We start from the raw sequence: 17,672 nt of genomic DNA, 5'->3' as shown, positions 1-17,672 counted from the left end.
TTTAACTAGACATTAAACTAGAGTTTCTCAAACTGTTACGTTGCTGGGCCTCTTCTGACAAATAAGAAAGTCTCCCCTGACCTGAATTTTATTTTAAATACTACCTTTTTGGAAGAGTATTGAAAATATGCATCAAGGAGCTGTCTGTTCATTTCTCCCTTCCTGGGTTGCCACCATCTGGGAGTCAGTAGAAGCAGACATGATGAATGTTTTCCTAAGGAAGCTCTGCTTTTGCTAAATACTAAGTAAAAATGAAAACAATAATAATAGCTCTTACTTAGCACTTTTCATCCACAGATCTCAAAGCACTTTACAAAGGTCAATATCATTATCCCCATTTTACAGATGGGGAAACTGAGGCACAGAAAGTGTGACTTGCCCATGGTCATCCAGTAGGTCAGTGGAAGAGCCAGAAATAGAACATAGATCTCCTGAGTTCCAGTCCAGCGCTCTATCCACTAGGCCACATTGCCTCACAGAAGGACTCCAGCAAGAAGCCAGAAGGAGCTCAGATAGCTGATAATGAGCATGGTATAAGTATCTAGAAAGATTTGTTTGTATATCTCTGCCCATATAAAAATCCTGCAAAACCTGTAGCCATATATGCATTGTCCTTCTCAGGAGGTTTCCAGGCTCTGCCTTACCTTTCAGGTGAGGCAACTATTGGATACAGTCATACATGAACGCTCACTCATTGTTTCGTATGCTACGTGTTCTATCCTTTTTGTGCATACAAACAACCTGTTTGCTTTTACACCACACTGACAAGCCAACTTCATTGTGCTATGTGCATGACAAATCTTTTTCCTCAAAAGTTCCTCCAATTTAGAAGCACATATGAGCATCTTTGGCTATAGGTGCCAATCTGCATTTTTCCTAGTCCTTCCATGTTTTTTTATTAATTAAAGCAATTTTTTGTTATCAGTAAACTTCTAATCACTGTCTACTTCTTCCTCCAAATGATTAATGAATGTATTTAACAATGATCCCAATATTAAACTATTAACTTCTCTCCATCTTAAGAAAAGACATGTAATATGACTTCTGCCACCTCAACCAGTTTTTCCATGACCCTACTCAAACTTTGTTTTCCCCTGTAGTCTGATGGAGGGACTTTATCAAAAGCTTTCTGACTATCCAAGTAAATTAAGCCTATTCAATTACATGTAGCAATTACTTTATTAACTTTTCGGAGATTACAGAGGCATCATTTTCTCTTACAGAAATTGTGTTGGCTAAGTGTAACCTGATGGGGTCAAGCTAAGTTTTGTACAATTCTAGCCTTAATTAGGCAGGACTAAGAATTATAAGGAGGGCCTTTGTATTCACTCAGCATTTGTTTATTAGTCAGGAATGCATTTAAAAGGCTTTCCATAATGTGAGTCATTTGCATTTCCATTAATCATCTAAAAAGAAGCAGAGTGCCAGGAAATGAACTCTGGAACAAACCCCACCTCCTTTTACTTTCTATTGTGAAAGTTAAAAGAATTCTTGCCTTAGCCCCAACTATCCCAGTTCTCCCCATTACAATCACAGCTTTATGCCAGCAAAACAGAAAGGTAGCTGATGCTCCATTGTTTCTCTATTTGGGCTGAAGTGTTACTTAGCTGAAGTGGAGCTTTTGTATCAGGGAATTATATCAGAATTATATTAATGGGGTACCGTACACACAGGGAAGCAATACATTTGGAGATAGGTATTAAGTTGCCACATGCGCTTCCATTTCTGATCCACTGATTTAATCAGGAAAGTGCTGCAGATATTCAGGTGGTAACAACCTTGTATGACAGCAGCTCTTGAAATCTCCCCAAGGCATCTGTACAAAGCCTTTAAAGCAAGAGGTACCCTGCTAGCAGCGACTTACCACATTGCATGCATATAGGTTGGAGGTAGACGTGGGCTGCTGACAGGGGTACAGTTGTAAGACCTCATAATCCTTTCTGCTAACAGGAAGTTACGAAATAAGCTAGCCACCAGCAGATCCTGCCTGAAGAGCTTCTGGAAGAGATCTGCAGAGAGATAATGTGTGTGTGACACAGGTACCTTCAGTGATCTGTAAGAAGCATTTTGTACCAGCAGATACATACACACACACACACACGCACAAGAGAGCTGATCAATGAATACTTTCCTCCAACAAAACAAAAACAAAAGCCCAGAAAAGCAAAAGCCCAAGACCTCCAGAAATAGTTTTGCTGTCACTTTACACCCACAGAAGGATTAATGGGCACTGAGTTTGCCTGACAAGTGTGACAATACCATCTCTACTGAGAAGTCACACTTAGAGCTGGACAAAGTTTTTTGACTAGTTTCTTCACTGAAAAATGCAGTTTTGGTCGACCAAAACTATTTGTGAATTTGAAATGAATTCGCTGAATAGTTTCAGCCAGAAAAAAAAAATTCAGGCTAGATTCACAAAACAAAGGAATGGGAGGTGATGGTGGGAGAGCCCACCTTATAACTTTTGGCCCAGTGGTTAAAGGATTCACCTGGGATGTGGAAGACCCAGGTTTGAATTCCAGTTCTGGGGCAAGGTCATGAACTCAGGCCCTACCCCAATTGAGTGCACTAGCCACCACCAGGTCTCTCTCAATCTCTCCTGTTGAAGCTAATCCACTTAGTATAAATATTCACTGGAGCAGGGATTTGAAGCCAGGTCTCCTCATCCCAGGAGCGTGCCCTAACCACGAGGCTACAGAGTCAATCTCATGCTCTTTCTTTGGCCCAATGACCATTTACGTATTTTATGCAAAGCACAATAGTTTCAACAAGAGAGATGCAGAGACACCCCCTCAGAATACCCTATACCTTGGTGGTTAGGGCCCTTGCCTGGGAGGTGAGAGACCGAAGTTAAAGTGAATCTAGCCCTTTACAAATGCCCAGAAACAAAACATTTCAGGTTGAATTATATATTTTCTTTGACCCAAAAGTGACTTTTTTCATTCGCTTTTTTTTGGGGGGGCATTTTCTAATTCAGTTTGACCAGGACTGAATTTATTCCCCAATTTTTCAGAATGGCCAGCAAATGAAAATCAATTATTCACCCAGCTCTACACCCACTCTTCCCTCTCTCCACTTAGAAAATGAATACTTTCTGCCTTTCTGTTGTTTTTCCCTTTCCCAGGCATGGACTCTTTCTTCTGGTGTCTCACCTCAGCCCATGTTTTCTCCACCTCTTTTATCATCAGACTCTCTCTTCTTCCTTGTTTTATTAACCCCCTTATCTAACTTCCCTACCCCTCTACTCTGAGCAGCCAGCACTTGTTCCTGGTGAAAACGTGGACTGTTAACTGCCAGACAGCCCTACCTCGTGGCAGGACGTTCCATGCAATGGTGTCTGTGATTGCTGTAAAGATCCAATTCAACTCTCCCAGAGGCGTTCTCCTGTCATTCAGTCTGCCAGGAATCCTACAAAAGAGACATTTTTATTAAGTATGTTACTATTTAAATAAATAAATAAATAAATATGAATTTAAATATATATATGCATGCACTTAGGCCATGCCCAAGGCCACAGGTGTCACTGTACTGTTGCTTTAATTTTATTAAGAGAAGTTGCTTTCTTCCTCCACGAGCGCCGCCTCGATTTCCTTGTTTCAGTAGGAACTTCTTCCACGTATCAGTTTACCTCATATTTTGTTCCCTACTCCAGTTTGCTGCTTTTCGCCTTTCCATCACCTGAACTATACGAATTAATGTAGGACTTAAATGACTGAGATTCTGAACTCCTGTAACAACAGCTATGCCTTATACAGCACTAAGGGAATTTGCTAACAAACTTGCCATGTCACTGAATAATGGGGGGGAGGATGAGACAATTGGGGAGGTACTGGAAATTGGAGGTAAGCAAAATGCAGTACTGATGTTCAAAGAAAGGAAAGAAAAATGATCCCAAATATTACCATCCTGTAAATCTAACTCCTTTCCCTAGCAAAATGATGGAACAAATATGAAGAGGATAATGGAATCATAAGCCAAATGGGCTTATCAAGAATATTGCTGGACAAATTTCATTCTATCATAAAAAGCAGTAATATCTGAATTATCTCAGGAATTGAGATTTTGGATGGAGGACCACGATCAAGAGATGATAAACCATGAGATGAGGTGAGGGAAATGTATCTTGAGGGGCACTGCAGGGAGAGGTGCTGTTAGGAACTCCAGAAAGTTTGTTCTTCAGATCACATCTGTTGTCTGGCTTCATTTTATTCACCAACCAATACTTCTGTTGAAGTATTTAATAAAAAATATGATTAATAATAAAAACTTTGAGCTCATGTTCCAAATAGCCTCTGGATAAGAACTGCTCAGCGTCCACTGGCACAGAATGATGTTCAGTCAGAAAACACAACTTTCCAGGCAGTGACAATCATAATAAAGAGCACATTGGGTTGGAAAATGTGGCCCTACTCTTAAAGGTTTATGAGGGTAACAGACTTACTTCACAACTCCCTGCTGTTGTAAATGAACTAGAAAGATATTGTCTATCCATGACGTAGTAAGACCTAGTGAGATTCTCCTCATTATTCAAGCCACACAACAATTTAAGCACATTGGAGTATGCGTGCCTCTTCTACGGAGGTCATTAATGTTCATTTATGAGGGGCACATTTTGCTGTTTCTTACAAGTATACCACATTTTTCCTCCCACTAAGTTCTTTGAAAATTTGCCTCGTGAATATGATGCACATCTGTCTATATATTTCTTATGATCCGTCGCTATAGCCTTCAGGTGCCACCATAACAACTATCTGAAAAATACGTCAGGTAAATATTTAAACTCACTAGGTGGCTTCTTATTCCAACAGAAGGTGTTTCTCTAAGCCAAAGGCTTTCTGATGAACAGGTCAGCATTCCTGGAAAGCAATAATGGTACCCACTGGACCATCAAGATCTGCACTACTGTGCACAATTTTAATACATGTATCGCACAAGGAATCGAGTGTGAAAGAGACATTCTCTTCATCACTCTCAGTTACAGAGCAGGAAGAGATTTTCAAATAGTTTTCATCTGAAAAACTTCTCCCTCTCAAGATTTTATAGACTCATAGACTCATAGACTTTAAGGTCAGAAGGGACCAATATGGTCATCTAGTCTGACCTCCCGCATGATGCAGGCCACAAAAGCTGACCTCCCTACTTTCCCTTAACTCTGCTGTTGAAGTCTCCAGATCGTGATCTAAAGACTTCAAGTTGCAGAGAATCTTCCAGCTTGCGACCCCTGCCCTATGCTGCGAAGGAAGGCGAAAAACCTCCAGGGCCACTGCCAATCTACCCTGAAATTTTCAGACGCAGTCACCTTGAGAAGCTCCTTCTAGCCAATAAACCATCATCAAACTGCTGCTGAAAGCATGCATTTTGGAGCCCTAGAGTAACACAGAAAACCACACCACAAGCTGAGGCAATAACTTTTACCGCCACTTTGGCTGCATTTGAGCTCTGCGGTCTTTCAGGAGTCATTCTGTCTGTTCCACTTAAGCCAAATCCAGACGTTTAGGGTACAGATTATCTCAAGGTGCAATGCACAGCCACCTGAATCCTCCTAGCTGTAACTTTCAAAGTAAAATATTCAATATAAAAATCTTCTGTCCATGATGTTTAATATTCTTTGAAGAGAACAAAGTCCCTTTCACTAAAGGGTCAGGGGCATTGCTAATATAATATGGCGGGAGATGATCAAACAGCAGCTATTACCCCTGCAGCTGCGAGCTGTTCTCTGGCCTATGTGGGTTGGTGGCATCAGTCCACTTGGTTAACATTCACATCCTCCGGTTCTCCAGCTTTGGGATATGAAGTTCAGTCTCATCTCCATGAACAGGATGATCTTGTCAGCAATACACACAGGGAGTCTACATCACAGTGTCACATTAAAAATGCTGAGGAACCAAATTTTCAACTTTATTTTATTTTTGAAAGGAGAAAAAAGAACACTGAACGACTCCTAGCATGGTAGCCTTCCAAACAGTGATCTATTGCCGACACTTCTCCTGTCTTGGGAGACTCAGGGAAACTGCAATACCAGGGATTCTCAAAGTTCAGTGTTTGGGGTGTAAGAAATCAATTCAAATCTCTGCAAATACTGAAATATTTACACACTGACTCTCTCTCAAGCAAGTAAATCTTAGCGCAGGTTAAATTTAGTAATTGACAAAGCAGCCCATGATTCCAAAGTTAGTTTGCAGGAGATTGTAGCACATGGAATGTGTATTCTACAAATGCAATGCTGAATTTAGTGTACATTCTTTTTTAAGTCTGTTCCCCCAGAGGTAGAGTTTAGTGGTATGGAACCAAAGTACAGCTATAATAGGGGTGAGAGAAAATTTTAAACTTTGCATTTGCTACAGTGGAGCCCACGGTTCTAGCTATACTTAATATTCCTTCCCTCCTCAGTGAGTTGACAGGACACTGCTTCCAAAAACACCTTTTTGTCTAGATGGGGACCAGCAGCAAATAGGAGCTTCAAGAAAACTAAAATGATTTGTTACCCTTTACCTCAACCCAAGCCACTGGCACCAATGTCCAGGTTTTCTAAGTTTAGGAACTAGTAGCTCTGCTGCTGAAATTTGCAGATGACACAAAGATTGGTGGAGTGGTAAACAATGAGGATAGGGCAATCATTCAGAACAAACCTGGATTGCCTGGTAAGCTGGGACCATTAAAAAAATGTGTTGCCGAATGCAAAATCATACACTTAGGACGAAAGAATGCAGGCCATAGCTACAGAATGGGGAACCATATCCTGGAAATCACTAACTCTGAACAAGATTAAGAGCTCACAGTGGACAAACAACTGATGCAGTGGCAAAGAGGACTAATGTGATTCTTGGATATATAAAGAGGGGAGTAGTGAAGAGTAGGGAGGTCATTTTGCCTCTGTCTATGGCATTGGTGAGACCAGGACTGGAATACTGTGTCCAGTTCTGCTGTGAAGATTTTAAAAAGGATGTCGAAAAGTTGGAAAGGATGCCCAGAAAAATCACAATTTAAGTGATTAAAGGGCTGGAAAAAATCTCTCACAGTGAGAGTCTTAAAGAGCTCAATCTGTTTAGTTTATCCAAAAAAGAAAAAGTAGCCTGAATGCTGCGTACAAATACCTTCAAAAGGAGAAAATATTGGGTACTGAACAGCTCTTTAATCTAGCTCAGAAAGGGATAACAAGAATCAATGGTTGAAAGTTAAAGCCAGAGAAATTCAAATTAGTAATACATTTTTTAAGCTTTGAGGATGATTAACTACCAGGGAAGTAGGGAATTTTCGATTTCTTCATGTCTTCAAATCAAGACTGGGTACTGATCGAGATGCAGGTTTCAATCGGAAAGCTTTCTCAGTGAGCCAGATGCAGCTGCTCACTGCTGGATACCAGTCAATGAAAACTGGCCCAGTGTGGGATAGCGCTGCCCCAGTGGGTGTTTTACGTTTAGAGGAAAGGGAGCGTTCAGGCCTTCTCCCCACAACAACAAACAGAATCTCACCATTTCCAGACTCAGCCCTTGGACAACATGACCTCCTGTTGCAGAGTTACCCAAACTTATCCCATCCATGGACTGAACTGACAAGACGCCAAGAGTTTGAGAGCTGCACTTAAAGTGCAGAATACACTGCAGCCACTCATCTTTAATATGGAAGTGTGGCCTACAGAAAGCACAGGTTCCCGCATACAAAGCTCCACGTGCGATCCGAATGACCAGACCACAATGCATGCTACTTAGGACCCAAGTCTCCACAGGCTGTACTTCTGGGTTAGAGAGGAGTGGGATTGGGCTGTTATTGGATCCACCCATTGTTCCTCCTCATCAAAACACAAAGCCATTCATACCCAATTCCCAACTCTCCCATTAGTGCTCAAACCCTGGCTCAGAGCTAACACAATCTGACACTCTCCCAGCTAAGCTCCTCTCTGTTAAGAAAAAAGAACAGGAGTACTTGTGGCACCTTAGAGACTAACAAATTTATTAGAGCATAAGCTTTCGTGGGCTACACCCCATTTCACGGCTGCTTCTCTGTTAAGAAAGTATCAACAGCTATGATAAGCAGACTTCAAAAATGTGCAACCAGCCCAGTAAGATGTGTGAATGGTGAGGTAACAGTCTAGCTTTACTTCATTAAAGTAAAATGTGCCACAATGTATCTTTCTGGCATGTAATAAAAAGGCAGATGGAGGAAAACCTTGGCGCTTTTCGGCTTAAAGTGATACAGCCAAGTGCTTTCCTTTTCTATATAAATCTCTGTATAGACAGTATCATACTATTACAGCACAGTAATCACTGAAACCACCCCTGGAAGGGATCAATTAGACATCACACACAGATACTCTTTAGTCTTTAACATTTTTTTAATCTCAGTTGTTTGTAAAACTATCTTAAAAGCTTTAAAACAAATGTTTTATCCCTAGCAATTACGTCCTGCCATTTAGCAAACAATAATGTTCCTCCTATTTTGTGTAAGGAATATTTTTTGCCACGTTACAGACAAGACATTCTAAACCCAAATGAATATTCAATCCAAGCAAATACAATATTCCAGAGGTGACCAAATTTACTGACCCTCCAAGATTATATGATAATCTTCAGAAGTTTGAGAGCCACAAGACATGCACAACCTTTACATATGCATTTTAAAAAATATTAACATCCTAATTACTGTATTTTGGCTAATTACTGCTAGAGCTAGAGGCCTTGTGGGTCTCCATCCTGGTCATAAGTCTTTGGAAATCTGGTTGATATGCTGTCAAGGCAGTACAGAGGACCTTGGTCAGATGTTGATTTGTAAGGACTGCATAATGTTTCAATTTTACAAACTTCATCACAGAGTAAAGCAATTCACACAGTATGTTGTGCCAAAATTGAAATGAGTCGCACACTAGTCTTCTTGGGTATGTCTTCACTACCCACCGGATCGGTGGGCAGCGATCGATCCAGTGGGGGTCGATTTATCGCATCTAGTCTAGACGTGATAAATTGACCCCCGAGCGCTCTCCCGTCGACTCCTGTACTCCAGCTCGGCGAGAGGCGCAGGCAGAGTCGACGGGGGAGCGGCAGCAGTCAACTCACTGAAGTGAAGACACCACGGTAAGTCGATCTAAGTACGTCGACTTCAGCTACATTATTCACATAGCTGAAGTTGCATAATTTAGATCGATCCCCCCCCCCCAGTGTAGACCAGGCCCTTGAGTTGAGAATACTTCATTCCTGGAACTTGCTTTCAGAACTCAATTATAGACTGTGATTTATGCATCATCTTTAGAACCTGATCTTCCTAGAGTTCTAATAGTTCCATTTCTACAGTAGATGTTTCTGTAACCACGGTTTTGGGAATTGAACAGCCGTCATTGATCACATCAAGCATGAATGGGTTTACAAGAAAGGCGAAGCAGGATCTCAGCTTCTGTAAGTTTTCAAACCTGGCCTGAAAGTCATCAAGCAGTCCTTGTAATTTACCTCTGTATTCCTCAAGTTTGTGATCTTCTACTTTGATTTCAGGGAATGTGTTTATCCTACTCTTGAGATGGGGAAAGTGGTTGAAGTCTCTTGACACTATGTCTCTTTGCAGAAGCTTTAACTTACTCTGGAAGCTGAAGACTGTGAGTGAGGTCAGAAATAATCTTATCCTTCCCTTGGAATGCCAAGTTGAGAGTTTGTAGATGCTACATAATATCAGTGAAAAACATTGCATCCATTGCTCATCTTTCAGTTGTAGATAGGACTTCTCCTTTTCTTCAAGGAAAGCACTGATAGGCTCCACAAACCTATTTAAGACATTTGTGGTTGATAATCACCTCACAATACAGTAGAAAGAGACGTTAGGTTTGTCTTCAAGATCCATCAATTCAATGAAATTTTTGTACTCTCGATGAGTCTTCTCATTTGAATGAATTAAATTTACAATTTCTAGGACTATTTTCATAACATTTTCATACTTGAAGCATCTGCCTGTGAGATGGTCATGATGGATGATGCAATGAGCAGGGAGAAACTCTGGAAATTTGGGATCGCTTTTCAAGAGTCTGATAAGGCCTACTTTTCCCCCCACCATTGCAGGTGCTCCATCCATTGTAACACTGACAAGTTTATCCAGTGGTACAACAGCATTTGTCAATGCTTTGTCAAGTGTGTTCTTTATGTCAACATCACAGGTTGTTTCTTTCAGCGCCACTAAGTCCAACATTTTTTCTTTCACAATTACATACGCAGAAATATAACAAACAAATCGCTAATTGTGGTTTATCTTGAACATCTGTGGATTCATCGATAGCTAGGTTGAATGCTAGAGAATTCTTTAGATTGTTTTGCATCTTGCTTGCAACATCGGCACTGATCTGGGAGATCTGCCTCTCCGTAGTGTGGCACGAAATTGGAATTTGCTGTATTAGTCGCTGAAATTGTGTGGTGCTTGGATCTAAAATTGCAACCAACTTCTGCAATATTCTTCCTAACAAATTCTCCATCACAATATTGAGATTTAGCACAAGCAATATTCCATGCCATAACAAAACTAGCTTCTGTTGTTGGGTTAGCTTCCTTACTGAACGCAGAAAGTAGTGTCTGTTGACTGTTGAGGCATAATTTTAATGTGGGTAGCTTGTTTTTCCTTAATTCTGATCCAGGAGGGTACTTAAACAAGAAATTATTGTGATTTATTTTGTAGTCATGTTTCAAGTTGTTCACTTTGTAGCGAGAGAGCTATGCATTGCAAATTAGGCACAGGGGTTTGCCACTTTTGCTAGTGAATGCAAAATCTTCCTCCCATTCTGGCTGAAAATTTTGGTTTTCTTCTTCATACTTGCATTTCTTACAGTTTGAACATGTCATTGTCATCTACAAAATTAATGTAAGGTTAACACTTAAATCTAAAACTATTCAAATGCGATTTATGGACAGTAAACACAGCCTGTAGTGTGCAGCATGCAGGGAGATCAGAGCACATGAGGTCTGTACAGCACTACAGTGATGCGATTTCCTGAGCATGTGCAGCTGAAGCCGGAACCTAGGTGTCACCTGCAGGGCTGAAGCCCCCAGCACCAGCTCGCCTCTTCCTACGGGGCTGAAGCCGCAAGCAGCGGAGCCCCTCCTCCTGCGAGACTGAAGCCGCGATCGCTGGCTCACCCCGCTGCAGTGAAACCCTGAGCCTCCGCCCCCCCTCCCCACGAGGCTGAAGCCACTGTGGGGTGAAGCCGCCCATCCCCCCACGGGGTGAAGCCCCGAGCTCTGCGAGCTGCAGCTGACCTGTCAAAGAGCCACATGCTGGTTGCACTTTGGCCACACCTGCAATATTCAATGTTAATTTTCCATTGAAATAATGATAATAGTTTAATTGGATTGCAGTGTTAGACTCATCTAAAATATTTAGCAAAATTTCACAGTGCAGCTATCTAGGTATTTATTTATATGCGCTAATCAGAGAATTGTTTTACCTTACCTTTTCTGTATGTCAAGAATATTAATAATTTTCATAATCTTATTCTTTATTTTTATATTTAGCAAAAAATCTCGATAGGCCCACCAAGAAGTGCACATGCTTAATCTAAGCAATTGTGTCATTGGTTACTGGAACCTTTGAAAACCTTCTCTTATCCTCTCTCTCTCCTGTATGTCACACCTAAAATTTAGACCCTGATCCTACCAACACAAACATGTTTAACTTTAAGCCTTGACTTCAGTGAGACAACTTATCTGCTTAAAATTAAGCATTTGCAGGTTTAGGGCCTTAGATTGTAAACTCTTTGCGGCAGGGACAATATCCTTCTACTTATTCTGTGAAAATCTAGGGGGCTATAAAATAACTCAAGACAATATCAATCCCATTGAGCCTAGTCTCAAAATAAAAAAACACCACCCAAAACCAGAGAGGAGTCACAAGTCCAGAAAAAACACCCAACATAATAGACAATCAAAAGCAGAACAGAAGCCAGCAATAACCCACCCCATCCTGCTACCATTCAAGTGTCTTCAGATTACTCTTCGGTATGTTTTTCTATAATAAAATGAATAATTCCTACATGGTTCACAATCTGTCATTTTAACAAACAAAAACCACTAAGCTCTCTCTCACTCCTTGAGTTTAGGAACTACATTACTTTTCCAACTCTGCATGATCAGTCTCAATACCTCTCAAAGATTATACATATATCCTTTAGCATGAAGAAAATCATCCCGGCAAAGTTAGCATCCCAAATTGGGCAAACTATCGTCACAGATTCCCCTCATCCACCCCAATCACACTTCTGTAACATTCGTTCAGACTTTAAAAGTCTGGAGACAAAACTAAATGATGCAGGTGAATTTATCATTTGCCTGTTACCAGCCATCTTCAGATCATCCACAAAAACATGTGGGAAGGGATCCACAATGTCCAGTGCAGGATTCAGAAGGAGTCTGTCTTCCCTTGTTGTAACTCAGTATTTCTCAAGCTGCTTGAAATTCAAAACTTTTTAAAAAATCTTGGGTTGGTTTGGAATGAGAGGAAAAATATACATCTCTAGAAATTGTGTTTGTTAACTGCTGCCACAGAGGGAACACAAGGGCACATAACTTCTTCAGTGAAGGTTCCATAGAAATAGACACTTACATTCCAGACAGTTCTCAACAATAAAATAGTGAAGTTATATTAGTATAGCTGGAATCCAAAAGCATTCCTTGTTCAGGCTTTTTGGTAGGGCAAATATTGATCCTAAGCTACTTGTCTGTCCCTTTAACTTAATTTTCAAAGCAAGTAGAAAGAACTCACATCAGAGCAGAATTCAGAATACCAAATTTCGGTCCACATGGGAGAGGCAGAGAGATTTCCAAGAACAATTTCACACTTAATTCTCTTTATTAAATGTGAGATGCACAGAGATGTGTATTTTGGCTGGTGCTCTTAGCTGTGAATGACAGGCTGAAATAGGAAGCTGCTGCCTGCAGCCATTCCCTAGAAGCAACCTCAGACTTGAATAATCCAAGCTATTCTCTGGAGAAACAGTATGGGGTTTTACACTTTTTCACTAAAAGGCTTGGCACTGAAAACAATTGCTCGTTAGTAGGGCATATATTGTACTGTGGACATGTTTGCTTTTTAAAAAACAATTTCTGTGATAAGAGTAGGTGTTAGTCCTGAACCTTTACAATGTTAGAAACCTTTGTAAGACTATAACCTTTGTAAGGTATTGTGCAAAAGAATGTCTGCCTGTGAAGGGCAGTGCACACTAATGACCAGTGCATGGGATGGTAGTCAAAAATTATCTGGCCCTACTCCCTGTTCTGACACCCTATGTTACCTTGGGTAAATTGTCTCTCCATGTGCCTCAGCTTCCCCATGCATAAAATGGGGAGAAAACTTTTGCCTCCCCTCTCCCAGTGTTGTGAAAATTCATTAAGGTCTGCCAGTGCTTTGGAGATGCATGTGCTAGATAAATGTTATGTATTATTATTGGGTGAGAAGGTGAACAGGAGGAAGCAGGGCCGGCTCCAGCTTTTTTGTCGCCCCAAGCAGTGGGGGGGGGAGGGGAGAGAAAACCCGATTGAGCTGCCACTGAAGAGGAAGAGAGGGAGTGAAGGACCCGCCGCCGAAGTGCCGCCACCGCAGACCCGGACGTGCCACCCCGATAATGGACGGAGTGTCGCCCCTTTCTATTGGCCGCCCCAGGCACCTGCTTCCTTTGCTGGTGCCTGGAGCCGGCCCTGGGAGGAAGGCAGGTACATAAGTGCTTAGGCAGTACTCTGAATAATGTCTGTCTGCACACATACCAGGGCCTATAGATTTTAAATTGCAGCTATCAAGCATACATTAGAAGGTATTTGACTGCACTGTTATTCTGCATGTTACACAGAGACTCAATTAAGTTTGGAAAAATTAGCAGGATAAATCTTTGCATTAAAAAAATCCAGCAATTCTTCTGTTCCTAGATGAGACGTCCTGATCTCCTGTCCTGTGACAGCAGTAAAGATTAAACTGCTTGTGTTGCCTGGATGACAGGCTGAATGATCTGGGGAAAGGGCTTTTATCTGAATACGATCTGATAACAGTCAATCTCATCTTTGCCTGGGAATCAAATTTTAACGTCAGAGGGGGACTGGAGGAGCAATTCTCAACTCTCAGATGCTTAAACAAAGATCAATTCAATAATAGGGATAATTAATCAGCCAAAAATTGAATACGTCCATCACCAACCTTAGAAACCCAATCAACCTGCACTGAAATTCAGCAGTATCAGCCTGTACCCATTACTTATGGGAGCTGCTGCCTAATGCTACAGAAAAAAATATGGAATAAAAGGTTGGAGGAAAAGTAAAGCATTGCTTATTTCCTTTCTCACAGTTTTATGATAAAATAAAAACTGATTGCTTACATTAAATAGTCTCATTTCCATCCCCCTTCAGAAAATGGAGTTAGCTTTCTTTTTGTTTATTTTTGCAGAGTTCCACTGAATACGCAGATTTTCCTTGGACTTGAGTATCTTAATTGTTTTTCAGATGAAGCAAATTGCAGAGATTCTCAGTGTATTTGCTTGCACGCTGTGGGACAAGGCCTTTCAAGGCAGTCCTCTGATCATATTATTATACAGGTCTGTCACATCTTACGCGCATTTAACATGCGCAATTTCAACTTTACGCGGTCGGAAAAAACAAAAACAAAAAGAGAAAAACAACAGTTTTAATGCTATACCTGTAGTGCGGGTGATTTCGCCCGCCTTTGAACTCAATGGGGTTTTGGCTATACGCGGTTTTCGCTTTACGCACTAACCGCAGAACGGAACCCCCGCGTAAGATGAGACAGACCTGTAAATGCTTTTTACCTTTTTGGGTATGTGGCCACTAAAATAAACAAACATGGAACGAGCAGAAGGCAGCAAAGCTCCACAAAGAGTTTGTCTCATGTGGGATTTTGCTGCCTTCCTGGTTTCACTTCTCCTGATGTCTTTCATATTATGTTTTGACAATCATTGGAGAGCCCTGGACATCAAGGACCAAGCAGACTTCATTTCTAAATCTAGAAAGAAAGAAAGAAAGAAAGAAAGAAAGAAAGAAAGAAAGAAAGAAAGAAAGAAAGAAAGAAAGAAAGAGGGAGGGAGGCCACACTGCCTCAGCTCTTGGCTGTGATGTAACATATCGACAGTATCCATTGCTTCTTCCATCAACTATTCCCAACAGTCACCTTTACAAAGCCCTAAATCACTGCAGTATATTGTGAAAAGTGCGGACCATGAAATGTCAAGGTCACTGAACTTGTGCCAGGTGCAACTGTCAATGTCCTCAGAAATTTAGCAAAATCCTGTGAATCATTTTAATTACAATGGAAACATTTACTTCAAAGGAAGCCAGGTTTCCCCCCCTCAGTTGGTAAAAGCTTCACCGCATTAACTTTACTATTGGACATCTAATGTGTATAAATTTGAGATGCACATTAAAATGTACGGCTTACATGTTAGAACAAAATGTTCTAGTTAATATTCTCTGATGTGTTCACAAGCAGTGAAAGGGAAAGTTCAAAGTTGGGATGGTTATCCAAACCTACGAACTTGCTCCCGGCTAGGTCCTGCCACTAGTATAACCACTGATCCCTCTCCTGCCTATCTTTTAAGATACGGGGATTGTGGTGAGGCAGCAGGTATGGTAGCTCTCTCTGCTGGGCTCCAATCACCAATGCTAATACACCTCTACCCCGATATAACGCTGTCCTCGGGAGCCAAAAAAATCTTACCGCACTATAGGTGAAACCGCGTTATATCGAACTTGCTTTGATCCATCAGAATGTGCAGCCCCCCCTCCCACCCCGGAGCACTGCTTTACCGCGTTATATTCGAATTCGTGTTATATCGGGGTAGAAGTGTATTTACTAGCTCTGGGGCTTCCTTGTTACTTGTGTCTCAAAGAGCATACGTGAGGGGAAGCCCAAAGGGTACACAAGTGCCAGGATCTTGCAGTGTAAGTCATTCAGCTAGAAAGATACATCAGCACTTCAATGGTTAGTTCAATCAAAGGGAGCATTTCTCTCATTACCATACAGCGGCTGATACAGAAAGGACATGAGTCTAACTGATTTGGCTAACTCCTGAAACCTCGCCCACCTCCTTGAGACAATCAATAAAAGTTAAAGTTCTGACAGCATTTATCCTGGAATGTTCTAAAACTTTGTGTCTTTGTTTTCAGTCCTGCCATCTATCTTTATTAAGCAATGGAATGGTGTTGCCATGAAAACCATCTTGTTGAGTATGATCTTTACTTCGCATACACAATAAGCTTTTGCAGTAAACAAGCGCCTGGCTCTTTATCTAACAATGGTGATAAAACTAAGTGCTCCATTTCAATAAGAAATGATTCATTGCCAAAGATAAAACCTTCTGGATCATCATTCTTAAAGACAATCTAAAAGTCTTCCCCATCCCTCAACTCAAGTACTAATGAGCCACGTTTGTCAGCTAAGTATGATGACGAATTGTCACTACTGTCCTTTGGTTGCCGACATGTTTAAATCTCAAAATATATTTAAAGCCAAATTTTGGGGTCTTCCATTACACTGTCTAGAAGCAATTCCGGGGCTGTGAACTGCCCAGCTTTGGTCCAAAGTTTGCAGTCTTCAAAAGTGAACTAAGAATTATATTTCCTCCCAAGTCAATATTACTTTCCCCACTGTTTCTCTCTCTCCCTTTCCTACACACCTTGGACTGTTTTTATTTGGTGTGTTCATGACTATTTTAGATTGCAGGGTCTTTGGGGCAAGGATCTCATTGCCTTATAGACCAAGCCACACTACTGATGCCATCAATAATATTTCTTTCCCATACACTGAGATATGCACCTTGCTGGCTATTCCCATGCTGCAAAACAAAACAAACCAAAACCAGTTCTAGCACTGTTTCTTTGACCAGCGTCAATGGAAAATTTTAGAATAGATTACAAAGTCATGCTGTGCAAACTATTTAAAAGAATCATGTTTAGTCTTAGCAACAATTTTATTTAAAAATGGATGAAGCCAGTGCCGTTCTTATCAAAACATGAACAGGTCTGATCCTTCTGACGCTTTCAGCTGGAATGAAAGAATGTCATTGCTAATGGCTACTGGGCAAAAGTGGCAACTGGTGGATGGAGTTTGCTTTAAATAGACGAGCAAGAACTTGCTGGACATGCTAACCCTCAGGAAAGAAAAGTGATAAAAGCAATTATCTTTGACTTCAAAAGTAATGGAAGGGAGCTGAGAATAGAGCTTTGTGTTGTGAGAAGAACGGTTTGATTCTGACAACTGTAAAAGGCCCTTCATGGAATTCTAAGGGGAAGTGCGAGTCACATAAAGCCTCATTCTTCCTTACTGACATGTGGCTAATACATACTGGTATCCAAGGAAGCACGCAGCCAGCACCAGGGGAAATGAATTTATACAAAATCAAAGGCTGTTAAAGGGAAGGATGATCACATTCTGAATGCCAAAGTACATGATCAGCTGAGCATACAATAAGAGGAAATTAGTGTTCCAAATGTTTGAAACTGAGCTTGTTACAGTTCCAGGACTGCTATCAAAACGCCATGCAGAAAAGGTGTCTTCATTCCCTTCTCCTACCAGGTTTCTTGGTTTTCTGCTTCTGTTGAATTTTCTCTAATGGAGTGGGAGTGGGGAAGAGAAAGAGAGGGGAAGGGATGAGAGGCTATTTTGAATGTGTTCGGTTTTGTCTTATGTGGAGTGTGTGAATCTCATGCTGATTG

The 17,672-nt window shown here is 41.1% G+C and overlaps 1 protein-coding gene across 3 annotated transcripts in view; it reads right to left on the bottom strand.

Annotated features, from left to right (window-relative positions):
• The window catches only part of RPTOR (regulatory associated protein of MTOR complex 1), a 285,614-nt gene that overhangs the window by 120,166 nt on the left and 147,776 nt on the right, over window positions 1-17,672 (bottom strand). For all 3 annotated transcript variants that reach the window (XR_003899854.1, XM_024201510.2, XM_024201511.2), the window contains exons 8-9: window positions 3,308-3,408; window positions 1,865-2,009 (exon numbers count right to left, since the gene is read on the bottom strand). Coding sequence is in view for 2 of the 3 variants with exons in the window: in XM_024201510.2 (XP_024057278.1) it covers window positions 1,865-2,009; window positions 3,308-3,408 (246 nt within the window). In the remaining variant the exon portion in view is untranslated. The remainder of the gene's footprint in view (window positions 1-1,864; window positions 2,010-3,307; window positions 3,409-17,672) is intronic.

Source organism: Terrapene carolina, unplaced genomic scaffold (assembly GCF_002925995.2).
Source record: "Terrapene carolina triunguis isolate 2854851 unplaced genomic scaffold, T_m_triunguis-2.0 Scaffold192, whole genome shotgun sequence".
Classification (NCBI taxonomy): domain Eukaryota; kingdom Metazoa; phylum Chordata; order Testudines; family Emydidae; genus Terrapene; species Terrapene triunguis.
Note: the sequence above shows the minus strand (reverse complement) of the source record. Positions and strands in the feature narration are given on the sequence as shown.